Source organism: Sclerotinia sclerotiorum, genomic scaffold (genome assembly GCF_000146945.2).
Source record: "Sclerotinia sclerotiorum 1980 UF-70 scaffold_2 genomic scaffold, whole genome shotgun sequence".
NCBI lineage: Eukaryota > Fungi > Ascomycota > Leotiomycetes > Helotiales > Sclerotiniaceae > Sclerotinia > Sclerotinia sclerotiorum.
Genome location: NW_001820834.1, coordinates 388,139 through 406,198, shown reverse-complemented (window position 1 = coordinate 406,198; position 18,060 = coordinate 388,139). Strand labels below are relative to the sequence as shown.

Genomic DNA, 18,060 nt, shown 5'->3' with positions numbered 1-18,060 from the left:
CGTCCGAGGCGGCGCGGAATAGAAGCATTATAGAATACATGAAACTTAGTAGAAGGTTTTCAGGGTCACGTAGCGCAGTTTAGCGATCCGACGATGCGCGGAAACGAAGGTCTCCATATTCTTGGTTCTGCGGTTTCTGTGCGAATTTTCTCAGCCTTTTTGGTTTTTCGTTGCTTCTGCTTCATTTGAAATGCTCACTATCATGAAACATCGTCAGATCAACGAGAAATCTGTGTGAAAGTCTGCCATAGAAGCCATGGCCACTCGTGTTTCAATGACCTATGCACGCATCTTTGTATATCCGGTACCCCAGATTAAGTGATGATTCCATGTGCTAATCATCCACTGACTGATCACGTCCGTATACAAAGTCTAATCGAAATCCTGCTATGCAACTAAGTTACCACAATATTGAGAGACTGCACATTGCTACATTTTCAATCAATATCACTTGTTACCGGATTTACATGAATCCTTAAATTCCTTCTTGCCATTCTGATGGCACTTTGGAGTGTAATGTGCTACTTAGAAAAATAAATTCGTGAAGATAATTAGTGCCTAGGCCAAGCATTACCACGCCCAGACTTTTTCGATGACTGGGATTATCTTTTTTTACGATTTTTGAAACTAGTATCGTTTGGTGTAAACCTTTTGTTCTATAGTTGTCAAAGACGACCAATCATTCTTATCCTTCCGCGTTTTTTCTTTTTGTATATTCATCTACTGTATACTCTATCCACGCAAAACAGACAGACTCAGATATGACCTACATCCCGAAGGTTAAATTCAGTCAAGACGATGGGATGAAGATAAAACGATTTGTCTACTCTGCTACTCAATGCAAATTCCTGAGCCTGAAGCAGCTCTAACACAATCATGTCCACTCCGATCATTGATTGCCATTTATGGTGCTTTATTAAGAGTTGTGAGGCCGGCCTTTCCATGATTTACTTATTGCAGCTGGACTGAAATCTTCTTTCGCAACAATTACGAACAGTGTTTTACTATGGGCAAAATAGCCAAAAAGTTAAGGGAGATCAAAGAAGGACTTAGGAATGATGAAAACTTGACTCGAGGGAGGAGGGGTATTGTTCGCGGATTCAAAGCATTACCATTATCGACGGGAAAATATCTAATTCAAAAGGTTCCGTTCGTGCAATGGTTTCCGAACTATGCTCCGAGGTGGCTTTTGGACGATGTAATAGCAGGTGTCACAGTTGCATTGGTTTTGGTACCACAGGCCCTGGCATCCGCAGCCCTTGCTGGAGTGCCATTACAACAAGGCTTATTCGCTAGCTGGCTGCCATCAGCTATATACTTCTTCATGGGGACGTCTAAAGGTAACATCTCACACAGTCAAAATTGATTTATACTGAAAATCATAGATATCGCCACGGGACCTACGACATCCCTGAGCCTCCTTACCAACGCTGTTGTGCTGTCTATTACTGCTCAAGGTCTTCCAATACCACCAGCTCTCATCGCATCCGCTCTTTCGTTCTCAATAGGTGCTCTATCTCTACTAATAGGACTTTTAAACCTTGGATGGATTCTAAATTTCGTAACGGTTCCTATGCTGGTTGGATTTCAAATGTCGGCAGCGCTGATCATCATTCAAGGCCAAGTACCCATGATCCTCGGAGAATCGGGCGTAGGTCAGGACTTCACAAAGCAAGGAATGGAAATTCCTAAAAACATTGCAACTACCCAGCCGTTGTCTTTGGCTATTGGTGCGGCGTCAATAGTGCTCATTGCTCTATTGAAGCTGGTGGGCAAGAAATGGGGGCAAAAGAGTGTCATCATCAGGATATTATCGAATTTACGAAACGCTTTTGCAATCGCTATTTCCACCGGAGTATCCTTCGTTATCAATAGGGGGCTTACGGTTCCACGATTCTCTATTGCTGGTACTGTCCCTCCTCAAGGAATTCAATCCCCACAATCTCCGACCGAGATTGTCCTGCTTGTTGCTACTAAATCTTTCCCTGTAAGTAAAGTCAGAATTAGTAAACGTTGGGCTGGATACTTACTTTTTACTATTTGATAGGTTTTTATAGGCGCTGTAGTAGAACATTTGATTTTCGCCAAGTCCTTTGCACGCCAACACAACTATGAGATTGATGAATCTCAAGAGCTTGTATTCCTTGGAACCGCAAACATTGTGAATAGTCTTTTCGGTGGGATGCCAGTATCCGGATCACTTTCCTTATCAGCAGTGAATTCGGCAACTGGAGTAAGGTCGCCGCTGGGTGGGCTATTCTCAGCGGGCATCGTTTTCTTCGCCATCAGCCAATTAACCCAGGCCTTCAAATGGATTCCGACTGCCGCAACCAGCGCCGTTATCCTGGTCTCCGTAGCTGAAATCCTCCCTCCAAATAGTATTCCTCTCGTATATTGGAAAAGATCCTTTGCCGATTTCATAGGCTTTTTCGTTGTCATGAATGTTGCGCTAGTTGCAGGTTTAGAGATCGCTCTTGGTCTTGGAGTAGCCTACATGATTGTATACACTCTTTTACGCACATTATTTTCCTCGATTACTCCACTGAAATCTTTGGATATTGAGAATAGATACAGTTTCAACAACGTGGAAAGAATGCGACCACCACCCTCCGGAGACCGTCTAATACCCCAAGGAACTCAGATTATCACGTTAGAAACACCGCTTTTTTACCTCAACGCCAGGCAAATCAAGAAAGATATACTAGAAGCTATCTGGACTAATCATGAGCCCACTCCGTATGGACCAACAGACCGAAAAGGATGGAGCGATTTTCGCATTCGAAGAACTGCCGCTCTTCGTCGTAGGAGCAATATCAATACGCCAACCCGATTCCTTCCAAAACTTGAAGTTGTCGTACTCAATTTTACTCGAGTTACCTTTATTGACACTACTGGCCTTATCTACCTCCAAGATATCAAGGACGAAATTATGACCTACAGCGGTGATGCCGTAGAATTACGCTTCGTAGGGATGACTTCCGCTGTACAGAAGAAATTCAAGAGAGCAGGTTGGCCACTGGGAACTTATCAAGAATCACAAATTGGCCTAGTAGCAGGGATCGATATTATATTCGAGGATTTATATGATGCCATCGCAGTACCCAGATCAGTAAGAGCATCGATGAATGGGCTAGGATTTGAGTTTGGAAATGCGAAGAATGATATGGAACAGGATAGTGATGAGGAGGCTTTTCAAAAGGGGGCGATGAATGTTATTGTTACGAATGTTATGACGAAGCATGGGAGGGCTTTTAAGGAGAAGTTTTGAATAGGGCTGGGATATTTCAGCGGCGTGATTTACCTGTATGTTATGGGCTGGATAAGAATCACGAGTTTATATTCTGGACATCTTTGTAGAGTTTATGGTATTTCCTTCCCGAATTGCACTATGACGACGACTCCAGTGAACACTGAAGGATGATTAATAATGTCAAGATAGAAAGTAAACTACAGAGGACAACTCGAAAAGTAATACAACTATAAGGCCTTACAGGGTATTAGCACTATAATACACTGTAATTCAATCATTCAAATCGAACTCTGAAAATTAGTGATTGATTAGACTTTAATGAACCATTCCAACTCTATAATTTTATTCAATTAGAATTAGAATTAAATAAAATTTATCATTATTAATTCTTACAAGTTCACTAAATGTTAAATAGTATTAAATAAATAATGCAAATATAAAATTACAGGTCCTTTATAATACTAACAGCCTGTAAAACCCTATAATCGCATTACCTTTCGAGCCGTCCTCCGTAGCTCGTATAGAGATCGTTCAGATCAGGACCAGAGCCTTCAAACCATTTACTTCTAAATATGCGTGCTTATGATATTACAAGCTAGTATTCTTTGAGATGTTAGACTGAATTAGACATTTCCATCAGACTGTATTTCGTTTGATTCTATTAGGCATGAGCTTCTAGAGAGTGAAGTCATGGCCCGTGCGTCATTTTTCCAAAACTGTGGTGATAAATTTCCCCGCATTTGAGCTTCCCAACAAACACAACCACAACTTCATGCTAGGACATCCATCCCAATTGTCGGGCATAGATTTCTCAGAATTTCATGCAAAGGGTAAAACGATCAATTGATTCCTTGGAGCAATTGATTCAACCCATTGTGTGGGAAGATTGTGCAGACTACCCTACCACAGCATCATGGCAAATGCGTTTGCAACGCGTCTGTATGCCCGGCCCAACTCTACCTTATGACGATTCCGTCGCAAATGCCTAAGTATGGCATTACATAAGATCCATTGTCTGCGGAGATACAAACGACCGAGAATTGGCGGAGGCGCAAGGATGCAGCAACAGCAAGCTCCAGCGCATGTCAAAATGTGCGATGCTTGGAAGGGATGAATGCAATTAGAGCAACTTAGTCGATTACCATTACCTTAGGACTTTGTTGCCGTCATGGATCATGGATGAAGCGTCATTGATGGGAAATCACCTCCGACGCTTGATAGCAATATTGAGTGCAGGTGTAACCTCTTGGACATCATTCGAAGCACTGAAAGAACCGTACTTGGATTGGAATGCCGTCCCTAGCCCCGGTTTTGACAGCTTTGCCGCTTCGGCACCCTTATCATATGGGCATGGATTCGAATGGCCGAATTAACACCACTATTATTGTTACACTCGGTGGTTTACTATGGAGGCTAGTTTAGCTGGATTACAACACCATTTCGACTATTCTATGCAGTAGTTGGTGCCTGGCAAGGGGTAGCGCCTCAATAACGCCCTCATGTGAACAGTCTGCATGGACTAAGAGAAAATTTCTGGGAACTTTGTAAGGAAGAAGCGCCGGTAACTCCTTCACTCATTCTTTTCCGGATCAAATCAGAGTATTGGCGGGACCAGCATTACGTCTAGATTCTTGTACATTCCGTCCATGAGCGAAATAATGGCAAACAGGACTTAAAGCGCTTAACTGGATTTCATCTCATCTCAGTTATGACTGAACCAAGGTCGCATCACAAGCCGTGCTTTTCTAGGAAGAATGCTAATGTCCCCGGCTGGGCATTATCTACCGTATTTTGACCCGGGCGACAGGAGAGGATTTGACATTGCTATATTCGCGAAATGCATCCATCACACTGGAACCTGTAACCAATTACATCGTTTCTTTGAACTAGTTACGATGTATCTTCTGGCATCGTGGTTCAGAAGATTCCGCGAGCACCAACCAACAGATAGCGATGTTCATTGTGGAAATGAATCTCGGGACGGTAGTTAAAGTGGAAACATTTTCATTTCCGTCTTGTATATTTTTTTTAGTGCGGCCTCGGCCTAAATTGGAATGTGTCTCAAAGCTGACTACGAATTGCATATGCGGATAATCTTCAGCGGGAAAGTCTAGGATATTTCGGCTAGTGAGGCTCCGATATACGCATCAAGCGATAGCCAGCTTTTCATGTAAACTGGAACCGAGGTCAAGTCATGAAAAGTTTTACTCTCTATCAATCTGCGGGTGGTGGAATGTGATCTGATGAAATTCTCGGGTCCTACTAAAGTTACTGATGCTCAAGGGCTGGGAACCAATGAATTCTAAATTCGGCGGATATCATATCCTGGCACCCTGATGCTTCTATGGCTTCTAGGGGTTCTATGGCTTTCAGGGCCATTCCGAGAAGATTGGCGACATCTCACGAATCTTGTCCAACCTTACAGCAGCATCCATAATACGACTCAGGTTGTAACCCGATTACGGCATAGTTGTCATTTTCGGTGATCACGAGCTTCCCCACAAGCCACCAATCCCAACATTCCCCAGATTCTTACCCCGCAATAAAGAACATGCAGTACATGCAGAATATGCAAAGTCTACATAGTACATGCAAATCACAAGTTTAACCAGGCCCGTGGTAGTTTGTGCGACAATGGGTCGGACCGGAGAACGGCCGTTACCAAATTCAAAATAAAAACCTTCCATGTAAGATTTTCCTCTAAATTATCTTACACGTGGTAAAACAAAAAATCTCCTTCCGTCTTTCTATGGTTCCTTACTCGTGGATCTAGCCGTCAGCATTATCTTAATTCTTCTTGTCATGTTGTCATGGTAAAATTTAAATTTTTATTGTTTGAGATTGATTTTCTTCTTGGCTAAGTTCTGCTCACAAGGCCACTTTTCGGCAGTGATTCGGAGCCTTTTATCCAGAATCCTACATCACTGGGTCCGCTTGTTTGATTATTCCGGTTTCCAGAATTCTTTGGTCAGCATCAAGCACAAGCTAACATCAACTTCATCTCATGTTGGGTGATCATGAGGCGGGATACCCTCACATGTCACTAATAGGGGCCGAGAAGGTACAGAACGCCTCAATCGTACAGACAGTTTTGCATGGAAGCTCGTGATAACATTTTATCAAGAAAGACCGGAGACTAAACGGAAATGTCTGAATCATGCTAATCAAACAGGATTTTTGCCTTTGCAGCATTCTCGTCTTCTCTTTTTGGATAGACCACTGGAATGGTGCATGTAGGAGCATGTAGGTACAATGGAGATTCAGTACATAAGTGATCGATGATTCCCTCGTTGATCATCTTCCACACCTTGTCTACTCAGTGTTGGTTTCCCTACTTTACAAGCAAAACCTTCATCATGGTTTACGTGATCAAAAGCGTGGTTTTACTCTCCTTGGTGCTTCAGTCATCATGTATGCAGCTCCATATACCTCAGGTCGACAAAGTAGTGACGAAGGTCCTTGATAAATTCGCACCTTATGTGCATAACAAGGGCGGCAACCATACCGACGTCGCTGTCATTCCAGCAAACGAGGATATGGCCAAGATAATTCCTCGTGCGACCCCTTATTGGTATGAGCAGATTTCGCATCAGGGCAAATCCGCATTTGGCCCTTCAGGATATAAGGTGTATCGAAATGTGAAAGATTTTGGCGCAAAAGGCAAGTTCATAATTATATTTCAGCGCTCGTTGCTAACAAAATTATCTAGGTGATGGTGTTACCGATGATACTGCTGCTATCAACGCTGCTATCAGCTCTGGTGGAAGATGTGGTCAAGGGTGTTCTTCGACCACAACCACTCCTGCAGTTGTCTACTTCCCATCTGGAACCTATTTGATATCTTCGTCCATAATAGACTATTACTACACCCAGATTATTGGTAATCCAAACAGTTTACCAGTTCTCAAGGCTACGCCCAACTTTTCAGGCTTCGGTCTGATTGATGCAGACCCGTATTATAGTCCCGTTCTCAACTGGGGCTCCACCAATGTGTTCTTAAGACAAATTCGCAACTTGGTCTTTGATATGACTGGCATTCCTGCTGGAACCACAGCAACAGGTCTGCATTGGCCAACTTCTCAAGCGACAAGCTTACAGAATGTTGAATTCCGGATGAGTTCCGCACCAGGAACTCAACACACTGGTCTGTTCTGTGAAAGTGGTGAGTAAAATCGAGTCTTTGGACCGTTCCACACTGACATTTAAAAAAAAAGGTTCTGCTGGACTTTTAGTTGATGTTACCTTCAATGGTGGACTTGTTGGTGCCGCCATTGGCAACCAGCAATTTACCATGAGAAACTTGGTTTTCAACAACTGTGTTACGGCCATTAGCATGTTCTGGGATTGGGGATGGTTGTTCCAAGGTATCAGCATAAACAACTGTCAGAAAGGAATTGATATCTCGGCAGGAGGATCTACCGCTCAGAACGTGGGTTCGGTTATTGTGATCGACAGTTCAATCACTAACACTCCGGTCGGAATTATTACCGCTTATACATCCAATGCATCACCAGATACAGCTGGTAGTCTCATACTTGAAAATGTGGCACTCAATAATGTCCCCACAGCTGTTACTTTGAGTGGCGGAGCGACACAATTAGCTGGTACAAGTGGAAGCACGACCATTGCTGGTTGGGGCCAAGGGCGCAAATATGATCCCAGTGGTCCATCTGATTTCCAAGGTGCCATCACTCCAAATAATCGACCTGCATCTTTACTCAGCGGAAACAAATATTATACTCAGTCGAAACCTCAGTACAATACATTGTCTGTCTCTTCATTTACGAGTGCGAGAACCAATGGTGCGATTGGAGATGGTGTAACCGATGATACTGCTGCTTTGCAACGTGGAATTAATAATGCAGCAAGTTCCGGCCAGGTATTTTTCCTGGATGCAGGTACTTACAAAGTAACAAGCACAATTACTATCCCTCCTGGTTCAAGAATAGTAGGCGAGTCATATTCTACCATCATGTCAAGTGGCAATTTCTTCAACAACATCAATAGTCCTCAACCAGTTGTACGAGTTGGAAACCCTGGTCAAACAGGACATGTCGAATGGAGTGATTGTTTAGTCTCAACACAGGGTCAACAAGCTGGTGCTACGTTGATCGAATGGAACCTCGCCAATTCCGGTTCAACGCCATCTGGAATGTGGGACGTGCACACACGAATTGGTGGTTTCACAGGATCGAATCTACAAGTTGCTCAGTGCGAGAAGAATGCAGCCAGTACAACGGTCAATTCAAACTGTATTGCTGCATACATGGGCATGCATATTACATCAGGTGCCAGCGGCTTGTACATGGAGAATGTGTGGATTTGGACTGCTGATCATGATATCGATGATCAAGGTTTGAGACAACTCGATATCTATGCAGGAAGAGGTCTGTATATTGAAAGTACCGCGGGAACTTTCTGGCTGTGAGTCTGTCTTGTTTCGGATAACATGAAAATAAGCTAACATTTATCAGTGTCGGCACTGGAGTTGAACATTTCACACTGTATCAATACCAATTGTCCAATACCAAGAACATTTTCATGGGTTTCTTGCAGACAGAAACACCGTAAGTTCCTCGGTCAATCTCGTACTGAAAAATTGCTAATCATCCTTAGGTATTATCAACCACAACCAATTGCACCAACCCCCTTCAGCGTTGTCACGTCTCTTAACGATCCTAATTTTAGTACTTCATGCGCAGGCCAATCCGGTAACTGTGCTTCGGCCTGGGGTTTGAGGATCATGAACTCCAACAACATTCTTGTCTATGGAGCGGGACTTTACTCATTCTTCGACAATTATTCTACCAGTATGTTTCTCTTATTATTCACCCTCTCTAATCCTGATAAATTTTGTCGAGATATACTAACACATCAAAGCCTGCTCCAATGCTGGCGGCCCCGAAAATTGCCAGACGAACATCCTCAGTCTCGAGGGCTCAATCTCAAATGTAAATATCTATACCTTGGCTACAGTCGGCGTCACGAATATGATCACGAGAAACGGACAGTCCCAAGCGTTGTATAACGCGAATCTCAATGTATATCCTACTTTGATTACATTGTATAAGTCTGGTTAGAGTAAGGAGTTGGTAGAAGTGGTTTTTGGGAGGTATGCGGGAATCGGATCTGATGGTAGAGCTTGAGATTGGTTCCGTTTGAATTGTGTTGGAGTCTAGGAATTTGGGGTGTGGCAAGGGATTGTGGATGGGATGGGATGGGGTGGTTCTTTGTCTTGGTTTTACTTGCTTCATGGATCTTTTTGCTTTTGGCAAAATTATATATTCTGTCTTTTACGATTAATTTTTTGTTGCATAAATGCATGATGATGTGGTGATGAATTTAAATTTTAATCTTGTCGCCTGATGCGACCGACTAATTTCGTGACTAGTTGGTTAGCTAGCTACTGTGTGTGCTCGTGAGAAAATAGTACCGCTATAATCTATCCCATCTTTGCAAAGTCTCAAGTCAGTCAGCCGGATAAGTATAAGCATAAATTTCGTCATTTATCCGCCCGTAACCTTAACCTTACTCTGCGGCTTTTTCTAAATTCTTTTCCGAGGAGAAAAAGGGAGAGAAAACGGGAGAGAAAAAAAAAATACAGTTCTGAGACAAAAACTGGGCGCTTTTATTTGTAAGATCTTAGCATGTAGCATGTGGTATGTAGTATGATTATTCTTATCCCACTTTCTTTCCTGCTTGAATGAAATAAGCTTATTCCTTATCTGGTTTGATAGAGCATGATAGCCTAATAAGGTATGTCATGTCATGTCATGTTATGTTATACATATGGGTAGGTATGGAGGTAGATAGGTAGGTAAGGAGGTATTAGATCTCGACTGCTGAGTTACCTATTATGTATGTATTTAGGATGTTTTTGGGATTTATGTAGGGTGTTATGTACTGTAGATCTTGTAGATCGTTAGTGGGGGTTATTAGAGGGTGGATGTGTAGATCATGAAGAAGGTGGATCATGGAGGGGTGGGTGTAGGGTAAGGTAGGGCAGATTAGAAACGGTCAGATGATCCTTGTCTGGTGATGGGCGGCATGGGATGGGAGATTGGTGTGGTTTGGTGGCGTGTGGGGTTTGGAATGGGAATGGCAATGAGGGATGGAATGAGGGAATGCGGGAATGGGAGGTTTGAGTGGTTGGGTAAGTTTGTGGAGGGTTTGTAGTATTTATTGGTGGTTCGGTAGTCTGGAGATATGAAGGGATGGGTAGATGAACTGGTAGATCGATCACCTGTGGATGGATGAATGGATAATGGTGGGGTATGGGGTAGGTTATGGGATATGAGGGCAGTTTTTATAAACGGGGGTTATACAGAGGACAGTCTGAATAAATATACAATAGGTTATTTATTATATTTTTAAGTTTTATTTTAAATTTTATAAATAATGATTAAATAATACTTCTGTTAAAAGGAATGACCTTACACAGGAAATAGTGGGAAGCTGATAGGGCAGAACTGAGGCTATATTGGCCTTCTATATAAATCACCCATAATCTTAGTTCTACGGAAGTGCGAAGCTCTCCTACAGAGAGCTTCTCAATCTAGTCCTAATAGGACTAGTGCCCTGTGCACGTGCTACGCAGGAACCATTCACTTTAACAACTTTTAATCTAACTCGGATTAAAACATCCTTTTATATTTACTCTTTTGTTACGAAGTAACAGTCAACATGTCCATATGAGCTTGGACCCTGTAGAAAAGCAAGTCGATTCACATACAAAATTGTATGGCAATTGACTCATAGAGTCACCCCACCTTCAGCAAGCACAGACATATGTTCTGATTGAAATCACATGAGGGATCTAGGGGATCTAGAGGATCTAGAGAGTTAAACTCTAGATCCAGTAGATCCAAGAGATCCAAAGGAATACAGTAGAGTATGAAGTTCTATATAAAGGATAGGTTTCCATTTGTAGAGCTTCGTGCTCAAGATCAATCATTTAGTATACTCTACTATTAGTTACGAATTGTATATCATTATTTGTCATTACTTAAGTCCCTGCTTGACGCCTAGTTATAAACCACCTCGAGAGCCTAGAGCACTTCCACGCGATCTAGACGGCAAACCTCCCAACAGGAAGGTGCTCTGGGCTCTGCAGGGTGGGTTATAACTAAACGTCAAGCAGGGACTTAAGTAATGACAAATAATGATATACAATTCGTAACTAATAGTAGAGTATACTAAATGATTGATCTTAAGCACAAAGCTCTATACAAAGGAAATCCATCACAATTATATAGACCTTCGTACTATACATTCCATTACCTCTCACTATATCCCACTGCCTGTAGTTGAGTGATTCTAGGTGGGACAACATTGGGTCATGTGACCATAAGCTTAGTCACCTGAGTAATTGTTAGGATTGGTCGTAACATTTAAATTTTCAATCATAATATAAATCATATTCACAATCACAATACAAGTCAAAAATCAAATATTTAAAAAAGAAAATATATATATATTTATATAAAGAAATTCTAACTACTGAATAACAAATATCAAGACAATAAGAAAGATAATACAGACTTACTATACCTCTATCGATCGACCAAATCAAAAACTTACCTTTTGATCTGTTACAGTCAATCAATGCTCGGCTGTTCCAATTTAATCAAGTCAAAGCCTAAAAGGGAATAAGAAATACCAAATAAGGAAAATGCTTCCCACTTACCTTTCTTCTTTGGCGCTTCGCTTCTACCCAATCGGATTCTCCATAGACAAGTTCAAAAACCCCTTGAAATCCTCTGCTTAAACCCTTTCTCAGCTTACTCTCCGGGAGTAATAGGTTCCTTCTCGGTATACCTCCACCATACCTCCTCTACGGATTATAAGTCTTATATTTCTGGACATCAACCGGTCTCTTGAGATCACCCGGTTTCTTAACATCACCCGGTCTCTGGGCACCAACCGGTTTCTGGGCACCACCCGGTCTCGGCGGCAAAGGCGGAGGACGTAAATTTGATCGAGGCGGCAAAGGAGGCGGCAAATTCTTCTGCCTCAACCTCTCCATCTCCTCTTCCTTTTGTCTCATCTCCTCCATAATCTTCTCAGTCTGCTCACGCAATGCCTTCCCAATTCTATCCTTCTCCTCCTGTTTTCGCCTATCCTCTTCCTCCTGTTTCAACGCTTCTAAACCTTCCCTAAAGTCCTCTTATGATTGTCCCGGAAAGGGAAAATGTATGCCGGGAAAATCCGCATTCGGACTTACATCCTCCTCGATGGGTTCTTGAGTGCGCGGTTGATTGGCAAAGGGATTTTGTGCTCCCTCGGGCCAATATTCAGAGCCCGTTCCATCCGCGCCACCGATTCGCAGAATCGTTTCGCATGCTTCTTCAGCAATTACATCATCAGCATCCTCTAATTTTTCAAAAAGATCATTCATTGTCATAGCAGCAACTTCCAAACGCCACCAGTCATCATCATTTTTTTCGAATTCCGCAAGCGTTTTCGCGGCAGGAGGAAACAAATGATCTGGATTATTATAGTAATCCTCCCGAGCTTGTAACTGAGATTTATAAAGAAGATGCCCCTTAATAGATGGCGACACATCATGAACTCGCAATCCCTTCAACATCAGACGTAATTTTTCGGATCGTGTACCTGGTTCTCCATGTTGAATATCCCACGTCTCACCCATGGTTCCTTTCCCCCGCCAAATTCCATCGTCAAATTCACCATCAACTTCTTCTTCGTATAAGGCGTCGGCGAGTTGAGCACGTGCTTGAAATAAGGGGAAATTCGGTGTACCGAGCCAGGGGTCCGGACCAGGATAGGGCTTCCGCTTGGGATCCATACGTGCAATTTTGGGAGCTTTTTGGAACCAGGCACTTGAGGGTTCGCGATCACGTCGATGGAAGCGACTGCCGATTGCATTTTCGGTATTGGGTGCTAGAGCGCAGATTTCTTTGGGGTCGGTGCCGTTGAGGAGATGGGAATGTACGCGTTTGCGGTTCGGAAACTGTAGTTTATGTGGCCGGGGAGCGGAGGAAGTTTTTCAGATTGAGGGCTACGAGGTAATCGTAACCGTCTCTTCTTCGGATGCAGAATTCTCTACCCCTTCCTGATGCCTGGGCCGTTCTAATACTGATTCGTCCGTGTCGGAGTCTTCGTCCGCGTTGGCGGCTTCGCCAGTATCCTTCTCTTCCTTTTTCTCCTCCTTTTTCTCCTCCTTTTTCTCCTCCTTTTTCTCCTCCTTTTTCTCCTCCTTTTTCTCCTCCTTTTTCTCCTCCTTTTTCTCCTCCTTTTTCTCCTCCTTTTTCTCCTCCTTTTTCTCCTCCTTTTTCTCTTCCTTTACCTTAACCTCCTCCTTCACCACCCCCTCCTCCTTCACGTCCTCCACCCCAGCACCCTCCCAAGGCACCAAATCCTCCTCCTTCTCATCCCTAGGACCCAAATCCTCAAACCCTAACGACCCACTCCCCACACTCCTTTCACTCATCCCACAACCCTGACTTCCCAAAGCCATACTACTCCTCTGCCTCTTCTTCTCTTCATCTTCTTCTTCCTGTCTCTTAGCTTCTTCTTCCCAAAATTTTCGCAGTACTTCTTTTGCGGCTTGTGCTCCGGCTTCGTATTCTGAGCTTGTTTTATCGGGTTGTTTTGAGGAATCTGATGATTTGGAGTTTGATTCCGCTTGAGATTTCGTTTGTGGTTTGGTAGGCGGCGATAATGACGGGGGAGAAACTCCTGTTTCACCAGGTATTGGTGCTGGCAAAGAATCCTTAGGTACAGGAGGTAAGCTAGGAGTCGGTAAAGCAGGCACGGCTATAGAATCTCCAGGCACGGCTTTAGAATCCCTAGGCGCAGGAGGTAGAGTAGGAGGTAAATTAAACCCTGGCAAATTCGGTACGGGAAAAGTAAATGCAGGTACAGAAGTATCCTTAGGTACAGGAGGTAAATCAGGTGTCGGTAAAGCAGGCACGGCTTTAGAATCCCTAGGCGCAGGAGGTAAAGTAGTAGTCGGTAAAGCAGGCACGGCTTTGGAATCCCCAAACGCAGGAGGTAAAGTAGGAGGTAAGTTAAACCCTGGCAAATTCGGTACGGGAAAAGTAAATGCAGGCACGGCTTCAGAATCCCCAGTAGGCAGTCCCGCATCCCCAGTAGGAAGAGGAGACCCCACAGTTACGGCTTCAGAATCCCCAGGAACAGCAGGCGGAGTCGGATTAGTAAATTCACTTGAATCACTCACCTCACTTCCCGCATCTTTCGAAGATGGGGATCCAAAACGAGGATTGTTAAACGTACTTACTCCCTGTAATTTTTGGGCGCCAGGACGGGCGGGGAATTCTGAGGAGGAGGAGGAGGAGGAGGGTGCTGGTTCGGTTTCTGAGGCTACGGATTTGGTTTCTGAGGGTGGGTTTTCATCTTGACCTTGATCCTGACTTTGATCTTGATCTTGATCTTGACCTTGACCTTGACCTTGACCTTCATCTTGCCCTTCCCCTTTATTACCCCCATCTTTAACATCCGGTTCCAGTTCTGGTTCCAGTTCCGGTCCCGGTTCCCGTTCACCACCAGGTGGCGATCTAAGCGGCACACCCGGCGGAGCAGGTTCTCTAGGCGGAGTCCCCGGATTCGGATTAAAAGGCCTCAAGCCATCCAAAGAAGAATCCCCCGACGAATTATCACGAGAATCATTCTCAGTCTTAGACTCTTCACTATCCTTCTTCTCAGAAGCTCCATCTCCATCTCCCTCATCCCCATCAGCCAATAGCGTATATTCCGCCGGTGCACTACTATACCAATGAGTATACACCCCATTTCCTAGATACTTACCTTTTCTATTCTCATAATGGTTCGCTGGGCGCTCAAGTCCTAGTATTCTAAGAAATTGAACTAATCCGCACCATTTCTCTCCGAAAATAGGTCTGTACATTTTCCCTCCAAGGCCATATCTCTCACCTGTAGCCTTCGCATCCAAAAATTCCTTAACCCATTTCTCCCCCGTAACTCTCTGCAGTAAATTCCCAAATTCAAACATTTCAGGCTCTCTAGTATATTTAACCAACCCCACCAACAACCTCGTCCAACTACACACCGCCTCCGGATCAAGCGATCCCTCATGTCCTCGAAACTCAATCGTATCCTGCACCCAATCGACCTTCGGTCTGGTCTCCGTACCCATCCGATCGAAATTCCACGACGATGTACCATCCCTAAATCCGACCGTTCCGGTGGGACCCTCCGAAGCCACAAACGCGCGAAATTGATCGCGCGTGCGACATGTAAGGACTGTAGATATAGCTTCTAGCACGCGCGGTTCACGATGCTCCTCCTTACGGAATTTCCACTGATAAAAGGTTCCCCGACGAAAAGAGGTACAGTGGGTATTTTGACCATCGATGCGATGGGCAGGATGAATAGAATCGAGTTGCGGTTCAAAGGCTTCGATGAGAGCGCCTAGACGTCTGAGGTGGGGGAGTTCGAATCCCCGTAATCCGTAGCCGATGTGGACGTGAAGACCACAGGAGGCATTAAGAGTAATTAGATAATTCTTGCGCATGATTTTACAGAAATCTGCAACGTCTGTTAATGCATCTTCGCTATAATAGTAGGCGGGAGTACGAACCTCAATGGGATAATACGAATAGGTTCTCCGGTCCTTGTAAGCTTTTTTATTTCTCGTACTATGGGGTTTGGGTCGTTGAATCGAGCCATCAGTGGTGATTTCCCACATGGCGAAATTTGAATGGGCTTTTCCTGGTTCGGTGGGGAGTCTGATTGATGAGAGCGTGCGTTTTATGTGTGCGTAAATGGACCATTCGCTTGCCCAGTTTTCCTTTCCCGGGGTGATTTGGAAAGATGGTGATATATCGTCTTCGGCGATGGAGGGGAAATAGACGGTTCGTGGATCTGAGGGATTAGGGTTTGGGATATCGGGGTTTTTGAGGTAGGCGATGAGAAATTCAAATTCGATGCCGAAGGAGGGTGTGTCGGAGGGGATTGGAGGTCGTTTTATTATGGGTTTATCTTCCATTTTTTTGTTGTTTATATATATGTGTGTGTGTGTGTGTATTCGTGCGTGTTGTGTTGTGTTGTAATATATTATCCCCGTCAATCGATAAAATGATAGTATACCTAAAACAATATAAGCATATGAAAGCAGAGTAAACTTACCAGTACTTGATTGCCAGGTAAAGGTAGACCAGCTACTTGAGACTTTCAGTTTGAAGGTCAATTCTCAGGCTCTTCAATTCTTTCAATTCAATTGATATACGTGTGTTGTTATAATTTTTGGCGAAATATTCCAGAATTTTGATGCGAACGCGGGGGAACAATAGGTGTTTAAGTAATGGTATACGAGATTTTTGATTGTGAGAGATAATAGTTTGTGAACTGAGGGGATAAAGAAGGAATATAAATCAAAGGAATGGGGAGTGGATGTGAAAGAAAAATGAAGTGCATTGTAAATATGTTTGTTGATAGACAAAAGTGTTAAAGGAAAGAAAACATTCTGTTACTACTTCCATCAAAGGGCCTATCAGAAGAACAGCTCCCTTATCCCAAGGAACAACAGACCGTCAATTGAAAACGAGAAACCGGAGGGCAATTGGTTATATGACCATTAGCAGGATGAAAGAGCTCACTAGCTCTATACCCAATCTCCCACTTCACCCTCCACCCCTCACCTACCAAAACCAAAACTCAATTCCCTCACCACACCACCCCACCCCACACCAACACCACCCCAAAGCAACCAAAACCACACTCCCCACAATCCACCAACAAAAGAGACTCAACCTTTCGCCCTCGACTAATAAAACTATACATTCTATACAGTATACACTTAGCACTCTAATCTCAAATCTCAAATCTCAAATCTCAACCCCAAAAACAACCTAATCAACAATCAAAAGCCAATTTATCAATAACTCTCATCATATATCAAAACAAACCAGTTACTACTACTCGATATCTACTAAGATATACATTGTCTAATATATGATGTACTGTGTATAATGTATCATCAGATGTATGATACACTGCATAAATAGTATTCAATACTGCAAAAAGAGCGAGTGATGAAGTTATAAATCTAAAGCTTTTGATAACTTATATGACAATTACATATATACAAGAAAGAATATTTGAGTATGAGTTCCTTCTTCCTGGATAGCACTTGCTTTTAATATGAAAGTCCTTATCAAATATATATTCTCTCGCAGAAGATATAAATAAATGCTGTATATCCATCAAACATTACAACTAAACATTTATATACATACAAACAAGTCAATCACCATTTATTATCACTCATCACCCATCAATAATCAAGAAAATCTGGCATGCACAATCAATTATTTGTATATACTATGCTATGCTACGCCAGTATATAAACATGGTATCAATGACAAGCTTGAAAGGCCAACATTGTCCACTCTCATCACAATCATTAATCATCCCCTTTGACCAGTATTAAAATATCTGTTTCTTATAAACCTAGCAGCTCAGCCACTTCTTCAATGCCTTCGAGGACATCTAATGAAAATAGTTTGATGTAGAAACGTGACAAACCACGAACCATAAACACCAATGCTAATCAGAAAATAATAAACACGCGCTAAAAAAAACAAAAAGACAATGATTATGCACATGATCATCATTGGATGATACGGAGAGTTTCCCATGCTCTTTGCAAAAATACAAAGATTGTTGTATTATTCCCAAATCCATCTTCCGGACACCTTTTTTAAAGAATCAAACCAAAGACACCTGCAATACCTGCAGCAAGAATACCAGTACCATATTCACGACCAATGTTCAAAGCTGAAGCGGCAGCAGTGGAAGTAGCGGCG

At 43.1% G+C, this 18,060-nt stretch overlaps 6 protein-coding genes across 6 annotated transcripts in view; 3 read left to right on the top strand and 3 right to left on the bottom strand.

Moving 5' to 3' along the window:
• Nucleotides 1–1,006: 1,006 nt before the first annotated feature.
• SS1G_01231 (hypothetical protein) lies at nucleotides 1,007–3,268 on the top strand (the record flags this gene model as incomplete). The annotated part of the gene is made up of 3 exons (XM_001596987.1): nucleotides 1,007–1,340; nucleotides 1,386–1,987; nucleotides 2,048–3,268. The coding sequence occupies 3 exons, from the start codon at nucleotides 1,007–1,009 to the stop codon at nucleotides 3,266–3,268; spliced, it is 2,157 nt and encodes a 718-aa protein (XP_001597037.1).
• Nucleotides 3,269–4,241: 973 nt separating this feature from the next.
• SS1G_01230 (predicted protein) lies at nucleotides 4,242–5,736 on the top strand (the record flags this gene model as incomplete). Its single annotated transcript, XM_001596986.1, has 5 exons — nucleotides 4,242–4,342; nucleotides 4,404–4,526; nucleotides 4,760–4,794; nucleotides 4,973–5,233; nucleotides 5,606–5,736. 5 exons carry the CDS (start codon nucleotides 4,242–4,244, stop codon nucleotides 5,734–5,736), a joined length of 651 nt encoding a protein of 216 aa, XP_001597036.1.
• A 923-nt stretch (nucleotides 5,737–6,659) lies between these two features.
• On the top strand, nucleotides 6,660–9,330 carry SS1G_01229 (hypothetical protein; the record flags this gene model as incomplete). Its single annotated transcript, XM_001596985.1, has 6 exons — nucleotides 6,660–6,693; nucleotides 6,960–7,412; nucleotides 7,465–8,674; nucleotides 8,725–8,817; nucleotides 8,867–9,060; nucleotides 9,131–9,330. The coding sequence occupies 6 exons, from the start codon at nucleotides 6,660–6,662 to the stop codon at nucleotides 9,328–9,330; spliced, it is 2,184 nt and encodes a 727-aa protein (XP_001597035.1).
• A 2,753-nt stretch (nucleotides 9,331–12,083) lies between these two features.
• SS1G_01228 (predicted protein) lies at nucleotides 12,084–12,902 on the bottom strand (the record flags this gene model as incomplete). Its single annotated transcript, XM_001596984.1, has 2 exons — nucleotides 12,084–12,380; nucleotides 12,474–12,902. 2 exons carry the CDS (start codon nucleotides 12,900–12,902, stop codon nucleotides 12,084–12,086), a joined length of 726 nt encoding a protein of 241 aa, XP_001597034.1.
• Nucleotides 12,903–13,271: 369 nt separating this feature from the next.
• Nucleotides 13,272–16,241, bottom strand: SS1G_01227 (predicted protein; the record flags this gene model as incomplete). Its single annotated transcript, XM_001596983.1, has 1 exon — nucleotides 13,272–16,241. One exon carries the CDS (start codon nucleotides 16,239–16,241, stop codon nucleotides 13,272–13,274), a length of 2,970 nt encoding a protein of 989 aa, XP_001597033.1.
• A 1,623-nt stretch (nucleotides 16,242–17,864) lies between these two features.
• The window catches only part of SS1G_01226 (hypothetical protein), a gene marked incomplete at both ends in the record, with an annotated part of 898 nt that continues 702 nt past the window's right edge, over nucleotides 17,865–18,060 (bottom strand). Inside the window, one exon of the mRNA XM_001596982.1 lies at nucleotides 17,865–17,938. Coding sequence (XP_001597032.1) covers nucleotides 17,865–17,938 — 74 coding nt within the window. The remainder of the gene's footprint in view (nucleotides 17,939–18,060) is intronic.